This window comes from Culex pipiens, chromosome 3 (assembly GCF_016801865.2).
Source record: "Culex pipiens pallens isolate TS chromosome 3, TS_CPP_V2, whole genome shotgun sequence".
Lineage (NCBI taxonomy): Eukaryota > Metazoa > Arthropoda > Insecta > Diptera > Culicidae > Culex > Culex pipiens.
The window spans coordinates 145,503,948-145,529,411 of record NC_068939.1 but is presented as its reverse complement, the minus strand read 5'-3'; the positions used below and the strand labels follow the sequence as shown (position 1 = coordinate 145,529,411).

The following is a 25,464-nucleotide window of genomic DNA, read 5'->3' as shown; positions in this document are numbered from 1 at the left end:
GTATCACTTTCTTTTCTTGTAGTTATAGTTGTGTTTCCTTCGTTTTGGTAGATAATTTTTACAATTTAATTTTAGTTTCACTTGCAAACTACTAAAAACTGTTTTTGCCGGACGAATCGCGCTGCGATCGCGATCAAATGCGATTCTTTAAAATACAGAAACAATTGAAAAAAAAAAAACAAAAGTCCAACTAAACACTCACTGCTGCTGCTGGTTTCCGCCTATCCGAATTTTGGTGGCGTCCTCCACAAGCTGGATAAGCTCCGGTAGCTTTTCAATTTCACCCCGCGCCAGTCCGGATCGTTCGATTTCCTGCAAGTAGTGAATCACGTCCACCTGCAGCTGCAGCCGGATCTTGTCGTCGTCGGACATAGAAGTGGTGCTGCTGCTACTGTTGTTGGTATTACTTGCAGGTGTCACGCCGGTTGGGTTGGCGTTGCGATCGCGCAGGTTCTTTAGCCGGCGCAGCGATTCTTCCGTCTTTTGGACCGAGACGAGCACTTCGTCGACCGCTTGGTAGTAACTGGACACGGGAAAGGAAGGGGGAAATGGAGAATCGGTTAGTTTTATTTTTTCATAACAAAAGAAAAAAGATGAAACGGGCGATTTAATTATTTTTTTTCATAAAATTATTGTTATTAGGTCCTTTTTGGTACTTGGACCTGGTTAGGACCGAGTCGGCTTTTGTAATTACATTTGACTTAATAATTACAGAGGATCTTGTGTACGGGCGATTTTGAAGGAATGAAAACAAAAAATCCATTTAAAAATACCTCAAGAGACGTCAAGAAAAGTGTCACTAAAAAAAATCTTTTTGAAAATCAGAGGGACACTACAATAATTTTGACCAATATAAACAAAATAGAAAAATATAAACCAATATTAAAAAAATTCAAAAATCTAATAAATGAAATTTAACTTCAAAAATATTAGCTAAAAAAACAAAATCTAAAATTTAGCATGATTAAATTTTAGATTTCGAAATTCTAAAAATTCAAAAACTATGAATTTAATACAGGAGTAATTCTCGCTGAAAGTGGACCACTATTTACACAAGGTGCTCAAAAATCAAAAGCAATGTACTTTTCCAATAGCCCCCACCAAGTTATGAAAGAAACCATGTTTGGTTGGTTGAATTTGTCCTCACCTCGGCGCCACGAAGCTAAAACATTTTTTTTAATTGGTAATTTTTTGACTTAGGCGCGTCTACAAAATTGCTAATAACTTTGCAAAACTTCAACGAACCCTTGATGTTTAGGGGTGTTTTGGAAAGGAAATGAGCAGAGCTTTCGAATGCACTTGTCAGAAAAATACCGTTCCATACATTTTTTAGCCATAAAACAACAATGTATTTTTAAAAGTCATTTTTGAAGGCCAGCGCCCCGCTTTATCGAAAAACTGACAAATCCATTCGAAAGCTGAGACGATTTCACATAAAGGACCAATCAATCTAAGGTGTATCTTCCTCCTATCTTTTTAAATCTTATTTTGATTCTGAGAGCGCAGCGCTCCGTTCGTATTTCGGGCGCCCAAAATGTTGCATTAGCTTGCCCTAATTTAAGGTTTTGTCAAACAATATAGGTGCTCACTTTTTAAATGATAGTTTATTATCCAAGGATCAAGATGCACTATCGATAATTGACCAATATTTAAGGTTTTGGGTTCTGCCAGGCAATTTAATGCCGAAAAGTTGTTTTTGTTTACTTTTTTTGTTGTTAAATGCTTATTTACAATTGGGTGGACATTTTTACAGTAAAACTAATGAATGTAGCATGTAGGAAATTTCACTACGAACATTTTTCTCGAGGAGAAAACGTAATTTCGATACTCCAACGCAAAGATATTTGAGTTTTAGTGAGAAAAAAGTGCCAATTTTACAAATTTCCCAGAATTAACAAGCACGGCCTATTATTTACATGCGGCATATGGTTTGGAAGCCAAAGTATGGTTTCTTACAGTTATTTAGGTAGCTGAGTTCGGATCTGCAATCAAATTTCAGATAAACAGTGAACAGTGATATTTGAGCCACGCCTAAATGTTATTTGCATGCAGTGAAAATGGTTGGGAGCGATTTTTCTATTCCTTGCAAAGTTATGGAAATCGTCATTAATTAATGACTGACTTATACAATCGTTCCACAAAATCATAAAAAAAATCCTTAAAAATTTAAAGTTTTCATTTATTTTTAAGTTTACATTGAAACCAGCCAAATCACAAAACGAGGTTTTCTGACATTCTCAAAACAATCAGAACTTGAAAAAAAACATTCTTCATAAAAAAATCCGTGAGTAAAATATCAATTAAAGGTGATCAAAAAGATGAAATATGACCGAATTACCTAGCGATTAAATTTACAGCATATTACCGCAAATAACTTTTGGGTGTGGCTCGAAATTTCACTGTTTATCTGAAATTTGATTGCAGATCCGAACTCAGCTACCTAAATAACTGTAAGAAACCATACTTTGGCTTCCAAAACATATGCTGCATGTAAATAATAGACCGTGCTTGTTAATTCTGGGAAATTTGTAAAATTGGCACTTTTTTTCTCAATAAAACTCAAATATCTCTGCGTTGGAGTATCGAAATTACGTTTTCTCCTCTAGAAAAATGTTCGTAGTTAAATTTCCTACATGCTACATTCATTAGTTTTACTGTAAAAATGTCCACCCAATTGTAAATAAGCATTTAACAACAAAAAAAGTAAACAAAACAACTTTTCGACATTGAATTGCCTGGCAGAACCCAAAACCTTAAATATTGGTCAATTAACGATAGTGCATCTTGATCCTTGGATAATAAACTATCATTTAAAAAGTGAGCACCTATATTGTTTGACAAAACCTTAAATTGGGGCAAGCTAATGCAACATTTTGGGCGCCCGAAATACGAACGGAGCGCTGCGCTCTCAGAATCAAAATAAGATTTAAAAAGATAGGAGGAACATACACCTTAGATTTATTGGTCCTTTATGTGAAATCGTCTCAGCTTTCGAATGGATTTGTCAGTTTTTCGATAAAGCGGGGCGCTGGCCTTCAAAAATGACTTTTAAAAATACATTGTTGTTTTATGGCTAAAAAATGTATGGAACGGTATTTTTCTGACAAGTGCATTCGAAAGCTCTGCTCATTTCCTTTCCAAAACACCCCTAAACATCAAGGGTTCGTTGAAGTTTTGCAAAGTTATTAGCAATTTTGTAGACGCGCCTAAGTCAAAAAATTACCAATTAAAAAAAATGTTTTAGCTTCGTGGCGCCGAGGTGAGGACAAATTCAACCAACCAAACATGGTTTCTTTCATAACTTGGTGGGGGCTATTGGAAAAGTACATTGCTTTTGATTTTTGAGCACCTTGTGTAAATAGTGGTCCACTTTCAGCGAGAATTACTCACAGATTGTATTCCAAATTCCTCACTAAAATTTCATTCGAAAACAAATTTCATTTCCAATATTTGAAAAATTTTCTTCTAAAAAACTACGAATCAAAGAATTTAAAAATTTAAGGATTCAAGAATTTAAGAACTATACCGGATATATTAAGAAATGAGTGTAGTAATAATTTTATTTAAGAAATTCTCAACCATACATTTAAAAAATAATTTCGACATAATCTTCATCTTAATTTTTCGACGGTTCGTATTAAGAAAATACAAACAAACATTTTAAGAAAAAAAATCTATTAATAAGAAATTGAAATTGCACTCAATGGAAAAAAACAATTTCTCGAAATTCTTGATAATATTTTTCTTAATAACTTGAAAGTAATTCTATATATGTATCTATTTATTTATCAAAATTGCCATCCGCGCCTGAGCAAAATTAGTCAGCAAATCCGCGCCAAATCCGCGCCGTCCGTAACAACCTTGGAATTTAAGATTACTCGACTCTTTTTGAATTTTTAATAGTTTCAAAAATTTAATATAATTTTATTTTAATTTTGGACCTCACGAATTCCTAAAATTTAAATGTCTGAGATTTGTAATTTTTAAATGCTTAAAACAATATTTTTTTGTAATTGAGCAATTCCATGCCAAATAGGGAATCGGTTGTACCCGACCCTCTCCGATTTCAATGAAACTGGACCGAGTCGGCTTTTGTAATTACATTTGACTTAATAATTACAGAGGATCTTGTGTACGGGCGATTTAAACTTGCGAAAATATTTGCGACGGTCTAACTGAATTCTGCATAGGGACCATCCATAAACCACGTGGACACTTTTTTGGGAATCTGTTACCCCCCCCCCCCCCTCGTGGACAATTGTCCATACAAAAAAAACCTTTTTTGTATGGATCGTGGACAACCGTCATAACCCCACCCCCCCCCCCTAAAGTATCCACGTGGTTTATGGATGGTCCCATAGAAATATTCGGATAATCAAATTTCAGCGTTGTTACGGGAAAGTCGAAAAATAATCCGCGTTAAATTCGCGCCGACCGAAACCTCAATCCGCGCCATATAAAAAAATGGCGACCAGCATTTAAGAAATGTTATTTCCAAAGAAAAATAAACTAATACAGAAAGTATTTGATAAAAAAATGAAACTCGTTTTATTTTTGAAGGAATGAAAACAAAAAATCCATTCAAAAATACCTCAAGAGACGTCAAGAAAAGTGTCACTAAAAAAAATCTTTTTGAAAATCAGAGGGACACTACAATAATTTTGACCAATATAAACAAAATAGAAAAATATAAACCAATATTAAAAAAAATCAAAAATCTAATAAATGAAATTTAACTTCAAAAAATATTAGCTAAAAAAACAAAATCTAAAATTTAGCATGATTAAATTTTAGATTTCGAAATTCTAAAAAATCAAAATCTATGAATTTTAATACAGCTTGTATTCCAAATTCCTCACTAAAATTTTATTCCGAAACAAATTGCATTCCAAATATTTGAAATATTTTCTTCGAAAAAACTACGAATTAAAGAATTTAAAAATTTAAGGATTCAAGAATTGAAGAATTGAAGAATTTAAGAATTTAAGAATTTAAGAATTTAAGAATTTAAGAATTTAAGAATTTAAGAATTTAAGAATTGAAGAATTGAAGAATTTAAGAATTTAAGAATTTAAGAATTTAAGAATTTAAGAATTTAAGAATTTAAGAATTTAAGAATTTAAGAATTTAAGAATTTAAGAATTTAAGAATTTAAGAATTTAAGAATTTAAGAATTTAAGAATTTAAGAATTTAAGAACTTAAGAATTTAAGAACTTAAGAATTTAAGAATTTAAGAATCTAAGAATTTAAATTTTATTTGAGATTTTTTAGAATTCCGTTTTTTTGTTTTCAAAATTGTTTTAAATTTAATATGTTTTAGTTTTTAAATTTCGATTTTATTTAATTTTTTTTTATTTTGATTCTTTTTAATTTTGAATTTTTCTTCAAATTTTGATTTTTTAGTTTTTTGGAGTTTTGAATTTCAGATTATTAAAATTCTCAGGAGCGGCCGTGGCTGACTGGTTACGGTGTTCGCTTTCTAAGCGAATGGTCCTGGGTTCGATTCCCATCTGCTCCCAACGAGAAAGTATAGGACATATTAATCTTGAAACTCTGAACACGAACGAAAAATCAAAGTCGCCCGAGTCGGGGTTCGATCCCCCGTCCTTTGGATTGGTAAGCAAAAATGCTAACCACTAGGCCATCACGGCTTGGTGAGCGATGCCTGGAATTAGGAATACTGTTACTATCAAACTATATACGCGCTGGATCCTTGTCCATTTGACAAGGGTTCGGAAGTTCTAAATAACGTTTGAACCCGATTGGTGCAAACGTTCTTCAGGGCGGGGCTTGTCGATAAAAGCTGAGGGACTTCGCGCTCGGCTAGCCAGCGTAGAAATGGGTCACTGGAGCTCGGCAGAGCTAACACCTTCCAAATGCCTATGCGAGTTATTTGCATGTATAGAATGAAGATCTAAAAATACATGGAAACAACTCAATTTGTAAGAAGTGACCGCGTGGTCCCGTTTGGTTGGTTGCACACACACACACACACACACACACATTAAAATTCTCAATTTAGAAATTTCGGTTTTAATTCCAATTTGAAAATCGAAAATTTTTTAATCTGAATTTTAAACATTTTTAATAAAAAAACTATTAAAATATAAGAAAGCTTCGAATTTTTGAAATTTGAATTTTGAATGGTGGAGCATTAATTTTTGAATGATCATATCTTTTTATTTTTCGCCAAGAATGTTTAAATTTAGAAAAATATTTCTACGGGTAAATCCCATCTAAAATTCAAAGGCAAATTGAATATATCCACTATAAAATTAAATATAAATAAGGTAAACAAAACATTACTCAAAAGAAATTACATATTCAGAGCCGGATATATTAAGAAATAAGTTAAGTGTAGTAATAATTTTATTTAAGAAATTCTCAACCATACATTTAAAAAATAATCTCTACATAATCTTCATCTTAATTTTTCGACGGTTCGTATTAAGAAAATACAAACAAACATTTTCAGAAAAAAAATCTATTAATAAGAAATTGAAATTGCACTCAATGGAAAAAAAAACAATTTCTCGAAATTCTTGATAATATTTTTCTTAATAACTTGAAAGTAATTCTATCTATTTATCTATTTATTTATCAAAATTGCCATCCGCGCCTGAGCAAAATAAGTCAGCAAATCCGCGCCGTCCGTAACAACTCTGGAATTTCAGATTACTCGACTCTTTTTGAATTTTTAATAGTTTCAAAAATTTAATATATATTTTTTGAATTTTATTTTAATTTCGGACCTCACGAATTCCTAAAATTTAAATGTCTGAGATTTGTAATTTTGAAATGCTTAAAGCAATATTTTTTTTGTAACTTTCTGATTCTAAACCATTCGGAAGTCGCGTTTTTCGGCTCTTACAAACGGTGCACAAAGTACACTAGCCAGGGGAAAAATACCCTTTTTCAGCCCATTTATATTATCGGCTTATCAGAACTTTGATCATGAATTACAGCTTTTGAGCAGTTCTCTAGGATTTCGGTCATTCGATTTTTTTTGTATTTTTTAATCCGACTGAAACTTTTTTGGTGGCTTCGGTATGCCCAAAGAAGCCATTTTGCATCATTAGTTTGTCCATATAATTTTCCATACAAATTTGGCAGCTGTCCATACAAAAATGATATGTGAAAATTCAAAAATCTGTATCTTTTGAAGGAATTTTTTGATCGATTTGGTGTCTTCGGCAAAGTTGTAGGTATGGATATGGACTACATTGGAAAAAAATGATACACGGTAAAAAAAATTTGGTGATTTTTTTATTTAACTTTTTATCACTAAAACTTGATTTGCAAAAAAACACTATTTTTAATTTTTTTTATTTTTTGATATGTTTTAGAGGACATAAAATGCCAACTTTTCAGAAACTTTCAGGTTGTGCAAAAAATCTTTGAACGAGTTATGAATTTTTTAATCAATACTGATTTTTTCAAAAAATCGAAAATTGGTCGCAAAAATTTTTCAACTTCATTTTTCGATGTAAAATCAAATTTGCAATCGAAAAGTACTTTAGTAAAATTTTGATAAAGTGCACCGTTTTCAAGATAAATCCATATTTAGGTGACTTTTTTGAAAATAGTCGCAGTTTTTCATTTTTTTAAATTAGTGCACATGTTTGCACACTTTTGGAAAAAATATTTTTGAAAAGCTGAGAAAATTCTCTATATTTTGCTTCTTCGGACTTTGTTGATACGATCTTTAGTTGCTGAGATATTGCAATGCAAAGGTTTAAAAACAGGAAAATTGATGTTTTTTAAGTCTCACCCAAACAGCCCACCATTTTTCAATGTCGATATCTCAGCAAATAATGGTCCGATTTTCAATGTTAATATATGAAACATTTGTAAAATTTTCCGATCTTTTCGAAAACAATATTTTCAAAATTTTCAATTCAAGACTAACATTTTACAAGGGCGTAATATTGAATGTATGGCCCTTTTGAAATGTTAGTCTTGAAACATATGCTGCATGTAAATAATAGACCGTGCTTGTTAATTCTGGGAAATTTGTAAAATTGGCACTTTTTTTCTCAATAAAACTCAAATATCTCTGCGTTGGAGTATCGAAATTACGTTTTCTCCTCTAGAAAAATGTTCGTAGTTAAATTTCCTACATGCTACATTCATTAGTTTTACTGTAAAAATGTCCACCCAATTGTAAATAAGCATTTAACAACAAAAAAAGTAAACAAAACAACTTTTCGACATTGAATTGCCTGGCAGAACCCAAAACCTTAAATATTGGTCAATTAACGATAGTGCATCTTGATCCTTGGATAATAAACTATCATTTAAAAAGTGAGCACCTATATTGTTTGACAAAACCTTAAATTGGGGCAAGCTAATGCAACATTTTGGGCGCCCGAAATACGAACGGAGCGCTGCGCTCTCAGAATCAAAATAAGATTTAAAAAGATAGGAGGAACATACACCTTAGATTTATTGGTCCTTTATGTGAAATCGTCTCAGCTTTCGAATGGATTTGTCAGTTTTTCGATAAAGCGGGGCGCTGGCCTTCAAAAATGACTTTTAAAAATACATTGTTGTTTTATGGCTAAAAAATGTATGGAACGGTATTTTTCTGACAAGTGCATTCGAAAGCTCTGCTCATTTCCTTTCCAAAACACCCCTAAACATCAAGGGTTCGTTGAAGTTTTGCAAAGTTATTAGCAATTTTGTAGACGCGCCTAAGTCAAAAAATTACCAATTAAAAAAAATGTTTTAGCTTCGTGGCGCCGAGGTGAGGACAAATTCAACCAACCAAACATGGTTTCTTTCATAACTTGGTGGGGGCTATTGGAAAAGTACATTGCTTTTGATTTTTGAGCACCTTGTGTAAATAGTGGTCCACTTTCAGCGAGAATTACTCACAGATTGTATTCCAAATTCCTCACTAAAATTTCATTCGAAAACAAATTTCATTTCCAATATTTGAAAAATTTTCTTCTAAAAAACTACGAATCAAAGAATTTAAAAATTTAAGGATTCAAGAATTTAAGAACTATACCGGATATATTAAGAAATGAGTGTAGTAATAATTTTATTTAAGAAATTCTCAACCATACATTTAAAAAATAATTTCGACATAATCTTCATCTTAATTTTTCGACGGTTCGTATTAAGAAAATACAAACAAACATTTTAAGAAAAAAAATCTATTAATAAGAAATTGAAATTGCACTCAATGGAAAAAAACAATTTCTCGAAATTCTTGATAATATTTTTCTTAATAACTTGAAAGTAATTCTATATATGTATCTATTTATTTATCAAAATTGCCATCCGCGCCTGAGCAAAATTAGTCAGCAAATCCGCGCCAAATCCGCGCCGTCCGTAACAACCTTGGAATTTAAGATTACTCGACTCTTTTTGAATTTTTAATAGTTTCAAAAATTTAATATAATTTTATTTTAATTTTGGACCTCACGAATTCCTAAAATTTAAATGTCTGAGATTTGTAATTTTTAAATGCTTAAAACAATATTTTTTTGTAATTGAGCAATTCCATGCCAAATAGGGAATCGGTTGTACCCGACCCTCTCCGATTTCAATGAAACTGGACCGAGTCGGCTTTTGTAATTACATTTGACTTAATAATTACAGAGGATCTTGTGTACGGGCGATTTAAACTTGCGAAAATATTTGCGACGGTCTAACTGAATTCTGCATAGGGACCATCCATAAACCACGTGGACACTTTTTTGGGAATCTGTTACCCCCCCCCCCCCCTCGTGGACAATTGTCCATACAAAAAAAACCTTTTTTGTATGGATCGTGGACAACCGTCATAACCCCACCCCCCCCCCCTAAAGTATCCACGTGGTTTATGGATGGTCCCATAGAAATATTCGGATAATCAAATTTCAGCGTTGTTACGGGAAAGTCGAAAAATAATCCGCGTTAAATTCGCGCCGACCGAAACCTCAATCCGCGCCATATAAAAAAATGGCGACCAGCATTTAAGAAATGTTATTTCCAAAGAAAAATAAACTAATACAGAAAGTATTTGATAAAAAAATGAAACTCGTTTTATTTTTGAAGGAATGAAAACAAAAAATCCATTCAAAAATACCTCAAGAGACGTCAAGAAAAGTGTCACTAAAAAAAATCTTTTTGAAAATCAGAGGGACACTACAATAATTTTGACCAATATAAACAAAATAGAAAAATATAAACCAATATTAAAAAAAATCAAAAATCTAATAAATGAAATTTAACTTCAAAAAATATTAGCTAAAAAAACAAAATCTAAAATTTAGCATGATTAAATTTTAGATTTCGAAATTCTAAAAAATCAAAATCTATGAATTTTAATACAGCTTGTATTCCAAATTCCTCACTAAAATTTTATTCCGAAACAAATTGCATTCCAAATATTTGAAATATTTTCTTCGAAAAAACTACGAATTAAAGAATTTAAAAATTTAAGGATTCAAGAATTGAAGAATTGAAGAATTTAAGAATTTAAGAATTTAAGAATTTAAGAATTTAAGAATTTAAGAATTTAAGAATTTAAGAATTGAAGAATTGAAGAATTTAAGAATTTAAGAATTTAAGAATTTAAGAATTTAAGAATTTAAGAATTTAAGAATTTAAGAATTTAAGAATTTAAGAATTTAAGAATTTAAGAATTTAAGAATTTAAGAATTTAAGAATTTAAGAATTTAAGAATTTAAGAACTTAAGAATTTAAGAACTTAAGAATTTAAGAATTTAAGAATCTAAGAATTTAAATTTTATTTGAGATTTTTTAGAATTCCGTTTTTTTGTTTTCAAAATTGTTTTAAATTTAATATGTTTTAGTTTTTAAATTTCGATTTTATTTAATTTTTTTTTATTTTGATTCTTTTTAATTTTGAATTTTTCTTCAAATTTTGATTTTTTAGTTTTTTGGAGTTTTGAATTTCAGATTATTAAAATTCTCAGGAGCGGCCGTGGCTGACTGGTTACGGTGTTCGCTTTCTAAGCGAATGGTCCTGGGTTCGATTCCCATCTGCTCCCAACGAGAAAGTATAGGACATATTAATCTTGAAACTCTGAACACGAACGAAAAATCAAAGTCGCCCGAGTCGGGGTTCGATCCCCCGTCCTTTGGATTGGTAAGCAAAAATGCTAACCACTAGGCCATCACGGCTTGGTGAGCGATGCCTGGAATTAGGAATACTGTTACTATCAAACTATATACGCGCTGGATCCTTGTCCATTTGACAAGGGTTCGGAAGTTCTAAATAACGTTTGAACCCGATTGGTGCAAACGTTCTTCAGGGCGGGGCTTGTCGATAAAAGCTGAGGGACTTCGCGCTCGGCTAGCCAGCGTAGAAATGGGTCACTGGAGCTCGGCAGAGCTAACACCTTCCAAATGCCTATGCGAGTTATTTGCATGTATAGAATGAAGATCTAAAAATACATGGAAACAACTCAATTTGTAAGAAGTGACCGCGTGGTCCCGTTTGGTTGGTTGCACACACACACACACACACACACACATTAAAATTCTCAATTTAGAAATTTCGGTTTTAATTCCAATTTGAAAATCGAAAATTTTTTAATCTGAATTTTAAACATTTTTAATAAAAAAACTATTAAAATATAAGAAAGCTTCGAATTTTTGAAATTTGAATTTTGAATGGTGGAGCATTAATTTTTGAATGATCATATCTTTTTATTTTTCGCCAAGAATGTTTAAATTTAGAAAAATATTTCTACGGGTAAATCCCATCTAAAATTCAAAGGCAAATTGAATATATCCACTATAAAATTAAATATAAATAAGGTAAACAAAACATTACTCAAAAGAAATTACATATTCAGAGCCGGATATATTAAGAAATAAGTTAAGTGTAGTAATAATTTTATTTAAGAAATTCTCAACCATACATTTAAAAAATAATCTCTACATAATCTTCATCTTAATTTTTCGACGGTTCGTATTAAGAAAATACAAACAAACATTTTCAGAAAAAAAATCTATTAATAAGAAATTGAAATTGCACTCAATGGAAAAAAAAACAATTTCTCGAAATTCTTGATAATATTTTTCTTAATAACTTGAAAGTAATTCTATCTATTTATCTATTTATTTATCAAAATTGCCATCCGCGCCTGAGCAAAATAAGTCAGCAAATCCGCGCCGTCCGTAACAACTCTGGAATTTCAGATTACTCGACTCTTTTTGAATTTTTAATAGTTTCAAAAATTTAATATATATTTTTTGAATTTTATTTTAATTTCGGACCTCACGAATTCCTAAAATTTAAATGTCTGAGATTTGTAATTTTGAAATGCTTAAAGCAATATTTTTTTTGTAACTTTCTGATTCTAAACCATTCGGAAGTCGCGTTTTTCGGCTCTTACAAACGGTGCACAAAGTACACTAGCCAGGGGAAAAATACCCTTTTTCAGCCCATTTATATTATCGGCTTATCAGAACTTTGATCATGAATTACAGCTTTTGAGCAGTTCTCTAGGATTTCGGTCATTCGATTTTTTTTGTATTTTTTAATCCGACTGAAACTTTTTTGGTGGCTTCGGTATGCCCAAAGAAGCCATTTTGCATCATTAGTTTGTCCATATAATTTTCCATACAAATTTGGCAGCTGTCCATACAAAAATGATATGTGAAAATTCAAAAATCTGTATCTTTTGAAGGAATTTTTTGATCGATTTGGTGTCTTCGGCAAAGTTGTAGGTATGGATATGGACTACATTGGAAAAAAATGATACACGGTAAAAAAAATTTGGTGATTTTTTTATTTAACTTTTTATCACTAAAACTTGATTTGCAAAAAAACACTATTTTTAATTTTTTTTATTTTTTGATATGTTTTAGAGGACATAAAATGCCAACTTTTCAGAAACTTTCAGGTTGTGCAAAAAATCTTTGAACGAGTTATGAATTTTTTAATCAATACTGATTTTTTCAAAAAATCGAAAATTGGTCGCAAAAATTTTTCAACTTCATTTTTCGATGTAAAATCAAATTTGCAATCGAAAAGTACTTTAGTAAAATTTTGATAAAGTGCACCGTTTTCAAGATAAATCCATATTTAGGTGACTTTTTTGAAAATAGTCGCAGTTTTTCATTTTTTTAAATTAGTGCACATGTTTGCACACTTTTGGAAAAAATATTTTTGAAAAGCTGAGAAAATTCTCTATATTTTGCTTCTTCGGACTTTGTTGATACGATCTTTAGTTGCTGAGATATTGCAATGCAAAGGTTTAAAAACAGGAAAATTGATGTTTTTTAAGTCTCACCCAAACAGCCCACCATTTTTCAATGTCGATATCTCAGCAAATAATGGTCCGATTTTCAATGTTAATATATGAAACATTTGTAAAATTTTCCGATCTTTTCGAAAACAATATTTTCAAAATTTTCAATTCAAGACTAACATTTTACAAGGGCGTAATATTGAATGTATGGCCCTTTTGAAATGTTAGTCTTGAAACATATGCTGCATGTAAATAATAGACCGTGCTTGTTAATTCTGGGAAATTTGTAAAATTGGCACTTTTTTTCTCAATAAAACTCAAATATCTCTGCGTTGGAGTATCGAAATTACGTTTTCTCCTCTAGAAAAATGTTCGTAGTTAAATTTCCTACATGCTACATTCATTAGTTTTACTGTAAAAATGTCCACCCAATTGTAAATAAGCATTTAACAACAAAAAAAGTAAACAAAACAACTTTTCGACATTGAATTGCCTGGCAGAACCCAAAACCTTAAATATTGGTCAATTAACGATAGTGCATCTTGATCCTTGGATAATAAACTATCATTTAAAAAGTGAGCACCTATATTGTTTGACAAAACCTTAAATTGGGGCAAGCTAATGCAACATTTTGGGCGCCCGAAATACGAACGGAGCGCTGCGCTCTCAGAATCAAAATAAGATTTAAAAAGATAGGAGGAACATACACCTTAGATTTATTGGTCCTTTATGTGAAATCGTCTCAGCTTTCGAATGGATTTGTCAGTTTTTCGATAAAGCGGGGCGCTGGCCTTCAAAAATGACTTTTAAAAATACATTGTTGTTTTATGGCTAAAAAATGTATGGAACGGTATTTTTCTGACAAGTGCATTCGAAAGCTCTGCTCATTTCCTTTCCAAAACACCCCTAAACATCAAGGGTTCGTTGAAGTTTTGCAAAGTTATTAGCAATTTTGTAGACGCGCCTAAGTCAAAAAATTACCAATTAAAAAAAATGTTTTAGCTTCGTGGCGCCGAGGTGAGGACAAATTCAACCAACCAAACATGGTTTCTTTCATAACTTGGTGGGGGCTATTGGAAAAGTACATTGCTTTTGATTTTTGAGCACCTTGTGTAAATAGTGGTCCACTTTCAGCGAGAATTACTCACAGATTGTATTCCAAATTCCTCACTAAAATTTCATTCGAAAACAAATTTCATTTCCAATATTTGAAAAATTTTCTTCTAAAAAACTACGAATCAAAGAATTTAAAAATTTAAGGATTCAAGAATTTAAGAACTATACCGGATATATTAAGAAATGAGTGTAGTAATAATTTTATTTAAGAAATTCTCAACCATACATTTAAAAAATAATTTCGACATAATCTTCATCTTAATTTTTCGACGGTTCGTATTAAGAAAATACAAACAAACATTTTAAGAAAAAAAATCTATTAATAAGAAATTGAAATTGCACTCAATGGAAAAAAACAATTTCTCGAAATTCTTGATAATATTTTTCTTAATAACTTGAAAGTAATTCTATATATGTATCTATTTATTTATCAAAATTGCCATCCGCGCCTGAGCAAAATTAGTCAGCAAATCCGCGCCAAATCCGCGCCGTCCGTAACAACCTTGGAATTTAAGATTACTCGACTCTTTTTGAATTTTTAATAGTTTCAAAAATTTAATATAATTTTATTTTAATTTTGGACCTCACGAATTCCTAAAATTTAAATGTCTGAGATTTGTAATTTTTAAATGCTTAAAACAATATTTTTTTGTAATTGAGCAATTCCATGCCAAATAGGGAATCGGTTGTACCCGACCCTCTCCGATTTCAATGAAACTGGACCGAGTCGGCTTTTGTAATTACATTTGACTTAATAATTACAGAGGATCTTGTGTACGGGCGATTTAAACTTGCGAAAATATTTGCGACGGTCTAACTGAATTCTGCATAGGGACCATCCATAAACCACGTGGACACTTTTTTGGGAATCTGTTACCCCCCCCCCCCCCCTCGTGGACAATTGTCCATACAAAAAAAAACCTTTTTTGTATGGATCGTGGACAACCGTCATAACCCCACCCCCCCCCCCTAAAGTATCCACGTGGTTTATGGATGGTCCCATAGAAATATTCGGATAATCAAATTTCAGCGTTGTTACGGGAAAGTCGAAAAATAATCCGCGTTAAATTCGCGCCGACCGAAACCTCAATCCGCGCCATATAAAAAAATGGCGACCAGCATTTAAGAAATGTTATTTCCAAAGAAAAATAAACTAATACAGAAAGTATTTGATAAAAAAATGAAACTCGTTTTATTTTTGAAGGAATGAAAACAAAAAATCCATTCAAAAATACCTCAAGAGACGTCAAGAAAAGTGTCACTAAAAAAAATCTTTTTGAAAATCAGAGGGACACTACAATAATTTTGACCAATATAAACAAAATAGAAAAATATAAACCAATATTAAAAAAAATCAAAAATCTAATAAATGAAATTTAACTTCAAAAAATATTAGCTAAAAAAACAAAATCTAAAATTTAGCATGATTAAATTTTAGATTTCGAAATTCTAAAAAATCAAAATCTATGAATTTTAATACAGCTTGTATTCCAAATTCCTCACTAAAATTTTATTCCGAAACAAATTGCATTCCAAATATTTGAAATATTTTCTTCGAAAAAACTACGAATTAAAGAATTTAAAAATTTAAGGATTCAAGAATTGAAGAATTGAAGAATTTAAGAATTTAAGAATTTAAGAATTTAAGAATTTAAGAATTTAAGAATTTAAGAATTTAAGAATTGAAGAATTGAAGAATTTAAGAATTTAAGAATTTAAGAATTTAAGAATTTAAGAATTTAAGAATTTAAGAATTTAAGAATTTAAGAATTTAAGAATTTAAGAATTTAAGAATTTAAGAATTTAAGAATTTAAGAATTTAAGAATTTAAGAATTTAAGAACTTAAGAATTTAAGAACTTAAGAATTTAAGAATTTAAGAATCTAAGAATTTAAATTTTATTTGAGATTTTTTAGAATTCCGTTTTTTTGTTTTCAAAATTGTTTTAAATTTAATATGTTTTAGTTTTTAAATTTCGATTTTATTTAATTTTTTTTTATTTTGATTCTTTTTAATTTTGAATTTTTCTTCAAATTTTGATTTTTTAGTTTTTTGGAGTTTTGAATTTCAGATTATTAAAATTCTCAGGAGCGGCCGTGGCTGACTGGTTACGGTGTTCGCTTTCTAAGCGAATGGTCCTGGGTTCGATTCCCATCTGCTCCCAACGAGAAAGTATAGGACATATTAATCTTGAAACTCTGAACACGAACGAAAAATCAAAGTCGCCCGAGTCGGGGTTCGATCCCCCGTCCTTTGGATTGGTAAGCAAAAATGCTAACCACTAGGCCATCACGGCTTGGTGAGCGATGCCTGGAATTAGGAATACTGTTACTATCAAACTATATACGCGCTGGATCCTTGTCCATTTGACAAGGGTTCGGAAGTTCTAAATAACGTTTGAACCCGATTGGTGCAAACGTTCTTCAGGGCGGGGCTTGTCGATAAAAGCTGAGGGACTTCGCGCTCGGCTAGCCAGCGTAGAAATGGGTCACTGGAGCTCGGCAGAGCTAACACCTTCCAAATGCCTATGCGAGTTATTTGCATGTATAGAATGAAGATCTAAAAATACATGGAAACAACTCAATTTGTAAGAAGTGACCGCGTGGTCCCGTTTGGTTGGTTGCACACACACACACACACACACACACATTAAAATTCTCAATTTAGAAATTTCGGTTTTAATTCCAATTTGAAAATCGAAAATTTTTTAATCTGAATTTTAAACATTTTTAATAAAAAAACTATTAAAATATAAGAAAGCTTCGAATTTTTGAAATTTGAATTTTGAATGGTGGAGCATTAATTTTTGAATGATCATATCTTTTTATTTTTCGCCAAGAATGTTTAAATTTAGAAAAATATTTCTACGGGTAAATCCCATCTAAAATTCAAAGGCAAATTGAATATATCCACTATAAAATTAAATATAAATAAGGTAAACAAAACATTACTCAAAAGAAATTACATATTCAGAGCCGGATATATTAAGAAATAAGTTAAGTGTAGTAATAATTTTATTTAAGAAATTCTCAACCATACATTTAAAAAATAATCTCTACATAATCTTCATCTTAATTTTTCGACGGTTCGTATTAAGAAAATACAAACAAACATTTTCAGAAAAAAAATCTATTAATAAGAAATTGAAATTGCACTCAATGGAAAAAAAAACAATTTCTCGAAATTCTTGATAATATTTTTCTTAATAACTTGAAAGTAATTCTATCTATTTATCTATTTATTTATCAAAATTGCCATCCGCGCCTGAGCAAAATAAGTCAGCAAATCCGCGCCGTCCGTAACAACTCTGGAATTTCAGATTACTCGACTCTTTTTGAATTTTTAATAGTTTCAAAAATTTAATATATATTTTTTGAATTTTATTTTAATTTCGGACCTCACGAATTCCTAAAATTTAAATGTCTGAGATTTGTAATTTTGAAATGCTTAAAGCAATATTTTTTTTGTAACTTTCTGATTCTAAACCATTCGGAAGTCGCGTTTTTCGGCTCTTACAAACGGTGCACAAAGTACACTAGCCAGGGGAAAAATACCCTTTTTCAGCCCATTTATATTATCGGCTTATCAGAACTTTGATCATGAATTACAGCTTTTGAGCAGTTCTCTAGGATTTCGGTCATTCGATTTTTTTTGTATTTTTTAATCCGACTGAAACTTTTTTGGTGGCTTCGGTATGCCCAAAGAAGCCATTTTGCATCATTAGTTTGTCCATATAATTTTCCATACAAATTTGGCAGCTGTCCATACAAAAATGATATGTGAAAATTCAAAAATCTGTATCTTTTGAAGGAATTTTTTGATCGATTTGGTGTCTTCGGCAAAGTTGTAGGTATGGATATGGACTACATTGGAAAAAAATGATACACGGTAAAAAAAATTTGGTGATTTTTTTATTTAACTTTTTATCACTAAAACTTGATTTGCAAAAAAACACTATTTTTAATTTTTTTTATTTTTTGATATGTTTTAGAGGACATAAAATGCCAACTTTTCAGAAACTTTCAGGTTGTGCAAAAAATCTTTGAACGAGTTATGAATTTTTTAATCAATACTGATTTTTTCAAAAAATCGAAAATTGGTCGCAAAAATTTTTCAACTTCATTTTTCGATGTAAAATCAAATTTGCAATCGAAAAGTACTTTAGTAAAATTTTGATAAAGTGCACCGTTTTCAAGATAAATCCATATTTAGGTGACTTTTTTGAAAATAGTCGCAGTTTTTCATTTTTTTAAATTAGTGCACATGTTTGCACACTTTTGGAAAAAATATTTTTGAAAAGCTGAGAAAATTCTCTATATTTTGCTTCTTCGGACTTTGTTGATACGATCTTTAGTTGCTGAGATATTGCAATGCAAAGGTTTAAAAACAGGAAAATTGATGTTTTTTAAGTCTCACCCAAACAGCCCACCATTTTTCAATGTCGATATCTCAGCAAATAATGGTCCGATTTTCAATGTTAATATATGAAACATTTGTAAAATTTTCCGATCTTTTCGAAAACAATATTTTCAAAATTTTCAATTCAAGACTAACATTTTACAAGGGCGTAATATTGAATGTATGGCCCTTTTGAAATGTTAGTCTTGATTTGAAATTTTTGAAAATATTTTTTTCGAAAAGATCGGAAAATTTCACAAATGTTTCATATATTAACATTGAAAATCGGACCATAAGTTGCTGAGATATCGACATTGAAAAATGGTGGGTTGTTTGGGTGAGACTTAGAAAACATCAATTTTCCTGTTTTTAAACCTTTGCATTGCAATATCTCAGCAACTAAAGGTCGTATCAACAAAGTCCGAAGAAGCAAAATATAGAGAATTTTCTCAGCTTTTCAAAAATATTTTTTCCAAAAGTGTGCAAACATGTGCACTAATTTAAAAAAATGAAAAACTGCGACTATTTTCAAAAAAGTCACCTAAATATGGATTTATCTTGAAAACGGAGCACTTTATCAAAATTTTACTAAAGTACTTTTCGATTGCAAATTTGATTTTACATCGAAAAATGAAGTTGAAAAATTTTTGCGACCAATTTTCGATTTTTTGAAAAAATCAGTATTGATTAAAAAATTCATAACTCGTTCAAAGATTTTTTGCACAACCTGAAAGTTTCTGAAAAGTTGGCATTTTATGTCCTCTAAAACATATCAAAAAATAAAAAAAAAATTAAAAATAGTGTTTTTTTGCAAATCAAGTTTTAGTGATAAAAAGTTAAATAAAAAAATCACCAAATTTTTTTTACCGTGTATCATTTTTTTCCAATGTAGTCCATATCCATACCTACAACTTTGCCGAAGACACCAAATCGATCAAAAAATTCCTTCAAAAGATACAGATTTTTGAATTTTCACATATCATTTTTGTATGGACAGCTGCCAAATTTGTATGGAAAATTATATGGACAAACTAATGATGCAAAATGGCTTCTTTGGGCATACCGAAGCCACCAAAAAAGTTTCAGTCGGATTAAAAAATGAAAAAATTAAAATTGAAGAAAAAAGACCGATTTCGTAGAGAATTGCTCTTTTGTAAAGTGTGGTTGATAATAAATATCTCAATAGCTCAAATAAAAATTAGATTCAAGATGGCAGCCAAAATGGCGGTGATAAAATATTGAGAAAATGCATTTGGTAATTGAATTTGTATTTCACAGAATAAAAATTTGATGATAAAAAATAAGACAAAAAAAGGCAATAGCTTTTTTCTATCATGAAGCCCCACTCACCCCTTCTGATAATCAGCTCTGAACTGTGCTTCCAATTTTTTTTTTCAATGCGTATAAGGTTTTTTTTTTAATTTTTTGATCTTTGAACTTTTGAATGTTTACAGATTTACATTATAAAATATGAATAATTTAAATATCTACTTATTTTTTTATCTTTCGATTTTTCATCATTTTTTAACATAACATTTTCAAAATTTCGGAAATGTAATAATTTTTTGATTTAAAAATTTAAATTTAAATAAATTGAGTTTATGAAGTTTTATGGCTTTAAGTATTAAAATTATTTGAATCTTTTAATGTTTGCATTTTTATTTTTTAATGTATACATAAAACTATTCGAATTCCAAATGTTGAAATATTTTGATTTTAAAATTTATAATGCTTTGCATTTTGAAGTTTTAATTTTAACCTTTATGCCTTCCTCACCTTACTGAACTCCACCTAGAAAAATGAACTTCCTAATTTAATCTCATAGACCCACCTTCATATCGTCTCAGAATCAACTTTTTTAAAATACTTGCCACGGCTTAAGTTTTAATTTCGAAAAATTATTATTTTTATATTTTTAGATTTTAAATTTGATTGATCTAATCTAATCTAATCAGACCCTAGCGCAGCCAATCTTTCGAAGGGATCCTGGAGAGTGCCTTAGGTTAGATGACGCCTAGCACTCTTCTTGTCATTTATTAACATTTGCAGTGCGCCATTGCATTAGAATGCATTGAAACATCACAAGCGTTAAAGCGGCCAGGCCTACTGCGTAAAGCCGTATCGCAGAGATGATTCGTAATTGGGTTGAGTTTGAGCACTGAGTGTTCGAACAACAACACAATTCTGAATCGACAGGGGAGGAAGAAGCGTGGGGACACACCACCATAGGGGGATGGCGTCGCTATTTTTAGACCACGTTTTCCACTTTTTCGTCCCTATAGGGACGTGGCGTTACATCGTGCTGCCACCTGGTTTTTTTAAGTGCAAGAGTGGAAAAGTGCTGAGTCATCATCTAAAAATAGACGGCTTCCTATCTCGCCCAGCAAAATGAAGTCGATAAAGTAGTCGGTTTCGATGAGAAAAAGTGGAAAACGTGGTCTAAAAATAGCGACGCCATCCCCGTATACGCTCCGAGATTTGGTTGTATTCGTTGGGAGCACCATGCTAAGAAGTTTTGGTGCTCCGGGACCCTCTGGGATGGGACATTGTATTTCCACGAATGCCCTGGACTCTATTTGCCGTGGTTAAAGCGCCACAACTCGCTCTCTGTAACAGTATTCCTAATTCCAGTCCACGCTCACCAAGTCGTCATGGCCTAGTGGTTAGCATTTTTGCTTACCAATCCAAAGGACGGGGGATCGAACCCCGCCTCGAGCGACTTTGATTTTTCGTTCATATTTATCATTTCAAATTCATGTGTTCTTAACTTTCTCGTTGGGAGCAGATGGGCATCAAACCCAGAACCATTCGCTTACAAAGCGAACACCGTAACCAGTCAGCCACGGCCGCTCCCTTTAGATTTTAAATTTGATTGAATTAATAAATTTAGTACTTTTTGATTTTATTTTTTAACTTTTAATAATTAATATCTGTTTTTTTTAATTTTTCAGTTTTAGAATCTTTGTGTTTTCGACATTGTTGTTTTGAAATTGTTGAATATCTGGATCATCTGGATCGCAAACATTGTTCAACTTTTTTTTTTCGATGTAAAATCAAATTTGCAATTAAAAAGTACGTAAGTGAAATTTTAAAAATTAGTGCCCATGTTTGCCAGTTTTGAATTTTTTTTTTTTGAAAAGCTGATAAAATTCTCTAAACACTCAAACCCCAATGGTTTGACACCAACTGATGTCAAACGAACGGGGTCACTTTTTAGTTTGACACCTCTTTTACACGGAGTTCACACACACATTACCAAACGTTTGTTTTGATAGTGTGCGTGAGCGCCACGTAAAAAGTGACACTTCATCACTTTTTAGTTTGACTTTGACCAATCAACGGGGTACATACAAACAAAAAAAGTGTCAAACGAAAAAGTGACCAACCACCGAGGGTTGACTTTTTTTTAAGGGTCGTATCAACCCCTTAGTATGAAACATTCGTGAAATTTTCCGATCTATTTGAAAACAAATTTTTGAAAATATTGTTTTCGGAAAGATCGGAAAATTTCACGAATGTTTCATTTTTTTAACATTGTAAATCGGACGATTAGTTGCTGAGAAATGGAGGGTTGTTTGGGTGAGACTTAGAAAGCATCAATTTTCCTGTTTTTAAACCTTTGTATGGAAAATTGATTTAAAAAAATTTGGCAACCAATAATTCGAATTAAAAAAAAAGTTTAAAGATTTTTACACAACCTAGAAATATCTGAAAAGTTGGCATTTGATGTTCCTTAAAAAACATAAAAAAAAGTGTTTTTTTTTTTGCAAATCTAGTTTTAGTGACTAAAAGTAAAAAAAAAATCAGCAATTTAGTTTTTTACCGTGTATTATTGTTTTTCAGTGTAGTCCTTATCCTTATCGAAATCAATCTTTTTTTTTAATTTTTGTAATTTGTTAATCCGGCTGAAACTTTTATGGTATATATTTTAATTTTTTTTAAATCAATACTAACATTTTAAAAAGGCCAAACATTCAATATCACGGCATTTATTTTTTTTGTGAAATTTTTGAAGAGGGCTAAAAAGTTTTATTTTTTTCTATTTAACACAAAAAACGTTTTTTTATTAGAATTTGGCAGTTCTGCTCCAGGTTGTTGCATTTGCAATTCAGAGATTAGGAGAACCTTTCAACAGATAGTTTGGAAGGAAGTGGAGGAAGATCTGGAAAGTGTGGGGGTTCTGAGTTAGATGGCAACGCATCTGGAGAAAACTCATGACCCGGAGGTTGTCCAAGCCATAAAAATAAAGTAAAGTAAAGTAAATTAAATCAGACTAAGAGACTTTAACAAAAGTGGTTACTGAAGGGATTTTATAACTGAATTACCGAAGAGCAGAACCACAAATTCCTCGATGAAGAAAAACTGATTAAATAACTAACTTTCTACTCACTTCAACGTCAAGCTCGCGTACACTCCCGCCAGAAACTCCTTCAACCGCTCCGCCCCAATCAGCTCGGCGTACCGCTCGCGAAACGTCCCCACGGGTGCGACCATCTGTTCCATGTACTGACAACAGCGGCTCGGCACTTCCCTCCCAGTTTTCCTGTACAGCCGCGGAATGTCCGAAACCTGCTTGAGGTGGGGAATCGCCGCCTGGACCAGCTCTTGCACGACGAGCGTCTGCAGACGGTTCAGCTTGGTCGTCAGGGAGGAACGGTTGTCGAAGAATAGTTCGTCCAGGGAGGATTGGGGAAGGGTTAGGGAGGGCGGGGATTTCGAGTGGATGAGGTTGACGATTTGGGGGATTTTGCGTGAGAGGTTCGTGATGTCGGAGAAAAGGGTGGCGAGCAGTTTGAGCTTGAGGGAGGGGTCCTCAGGGGGAGAGCTGATGTCCGTGTCGATCCAGGTCGTGGTGCGGGAGAGAAGTTGCAGGGTTAGCTTGAGAAAGCGGTGAAATAGTTGAGGCAGGTAGATTCCGTCCTGCCAGCAGCTGGAAATGCAGGTGAGGGCGACGGAGAATTGAAGCAGGTTGAACTGGGCGGGGCTGATTTGCTGGGTGGTGAATTTGGGTGCGTCTAGCTCGCGGCCGCAGGCTTTCTCCAGGTTGGATCCGATCTCCTGGAAGCGGATTTGGAAGTAGACTGGGAGGTTCCACCGCACCTGGAAACTCTTGTATTGCGGGTGCGCCTTAAAGGCGCCAATTTCCGACGGATCTTCGATGATGAGCTCGATTCGTTCGAGGAATTCCAGCGTGCACTTGTACTTTTGGTAGAAGGACTCGGGGTTGCCGGGCGCGAAGATCGACGACATGTTGGTCTCCATCCGTCGCTCGACCTCCGTCCAGAAGCTGTGCACGATAAAATTGTACCCTTTGACTTTTCCGTTTTTCTTCGTTAGCGCGAGCAGGTTCTTCATGTTGAGCGAAATAAAGTCCAGAATTTGGTTGTAGATTCCAGTAAGGCCTTGAGGCGAGTTCTGCAGGCCACTCTCAGACACGACCCGACCCATGTAGGGAGACACGATTTCCGTCTTGAAGACTTCCTCCGCCGTTCCACACTCGTCCAAGGTGCAATAAATCCGGAGACACCGCTCCAACCCGTCCAAATCGTTCTGCTTCAGCGTCCGCAGGAAATATCCCTTAATCTGAGCCAACAAACTCGCTTTCAACTCTTCCGACTTATTCAACTGATCCTGGTTCAAAAACTCGCTGCAGAACTTGATGTTAAACTGCAACTGAATCGATTCCAGTGCCGCCCTCTCCAACAAGGTCGGATTGATCTCTTCCGCCGCCGCCGGCCTCAACAAACTCTCCAACTTGACCAACGCGCCCTGCACCTTCCCCAAACTCTGCAAGCCTTTCTTGTACCCCCGCAGCGCCTTCTTCTGCTCCAAACAGTCCGAAATGTCACCCATCGTGCCCTCCAACGCGTCCCGAACCGCCACAATCTCCTCCCGCAGCTTCTCCAGCGGCCCACCAATCCCGCCAATCTGCTGATCCAACCCGATCAAATTCGCCGACAAATCCACGAAATCCGCATAATCCTGGTTGATCAACTCGATCATCGCCGAACGCAGCACCTTCAAGTAAACCCCCAAATCATCCCGGATGATCTCCAAACTACCGGCGTTCCGATTCTCGTGCAGGAACTCGTCCACCGAAAAGGTTTTCTACGAAAACAAAAAGATCCAAAATAAGTTCAACATTCCCCCTCAACCAAATCCAACTCCTCCGACCTTCATAAACTCGTTCTTGTCGAAGCAAAGCTCGGCGGGGCCGGCCGGCAAGCTGAACAGATCCCGTCCGGTGGACATGGCGGCACTCGACGCGGACAACGCACTCAACTGTAGTTTTTTTTTACGAATTATTTAGCATTTTTTTTTTTCGTTTTCGCTGGAAAGAAAACTTGCGGAAAGAATCTTCACTTTTCTGCGGCTGCCGTTTTGACGTGACTGACACATCACCCATCATCGTCATCGCTGATGGTGAAAAGTAATCGTCATCGGGTTTTGCGGCTGTCATCAGCAGTGTTGCACAAATTTATTGTTTTTATGGGGGTAGGAATGTGGAAAGACACGGTGGGATAAAACAAAAAAAAAATTAAATCTTTAAAGGAGCACAAAAAGTCATTTCGACGCCAAAATTTTAAAAAGCATATTGCGCGTATTCCCGAAAATGATAAGGGACCATCTATAAACCACGTGGACACTTTTTTGGGAATCTCTTACCCCCCCCCCTTCGTGGACAATTGTCCATACAAAAAAAACTTTTTTGGATGGATCGTGGACAATCGC

General features: G+C 33.1%; 1 protein-coding gene across 1 annotated transcript; it reads right to left on the bottom strand.

The window, feature by feature from the left end:
- Nucleotides 1–7: 7 nt before the first annotated feature.
- Nucleotides 8–25,103, bottom strand: LOC120417145 (conserved oligomeric Golgi complex subunit 2). Its single transcript, XM_039579129.2, has 3 exons — nt 24,907–25,103; nt 23,123–24,840; nt 8–523 (listed from the first exon to the last, which is right to left on the bottom strand). The coding sequence occupies exons 1-3, from the start codon at nt 24,982–24,984 to the stop codon at nt 199–201; spliced, it is 2,121 nt and encodes a 706-aa protein (XP_039435063.1). The 5' UTR covers nt 24,985–25,103; the 3' UTR covers nt 8–198.
- Between the last annotated feature and the right edge of the window lie 361 nt (nt 25,104–25,464).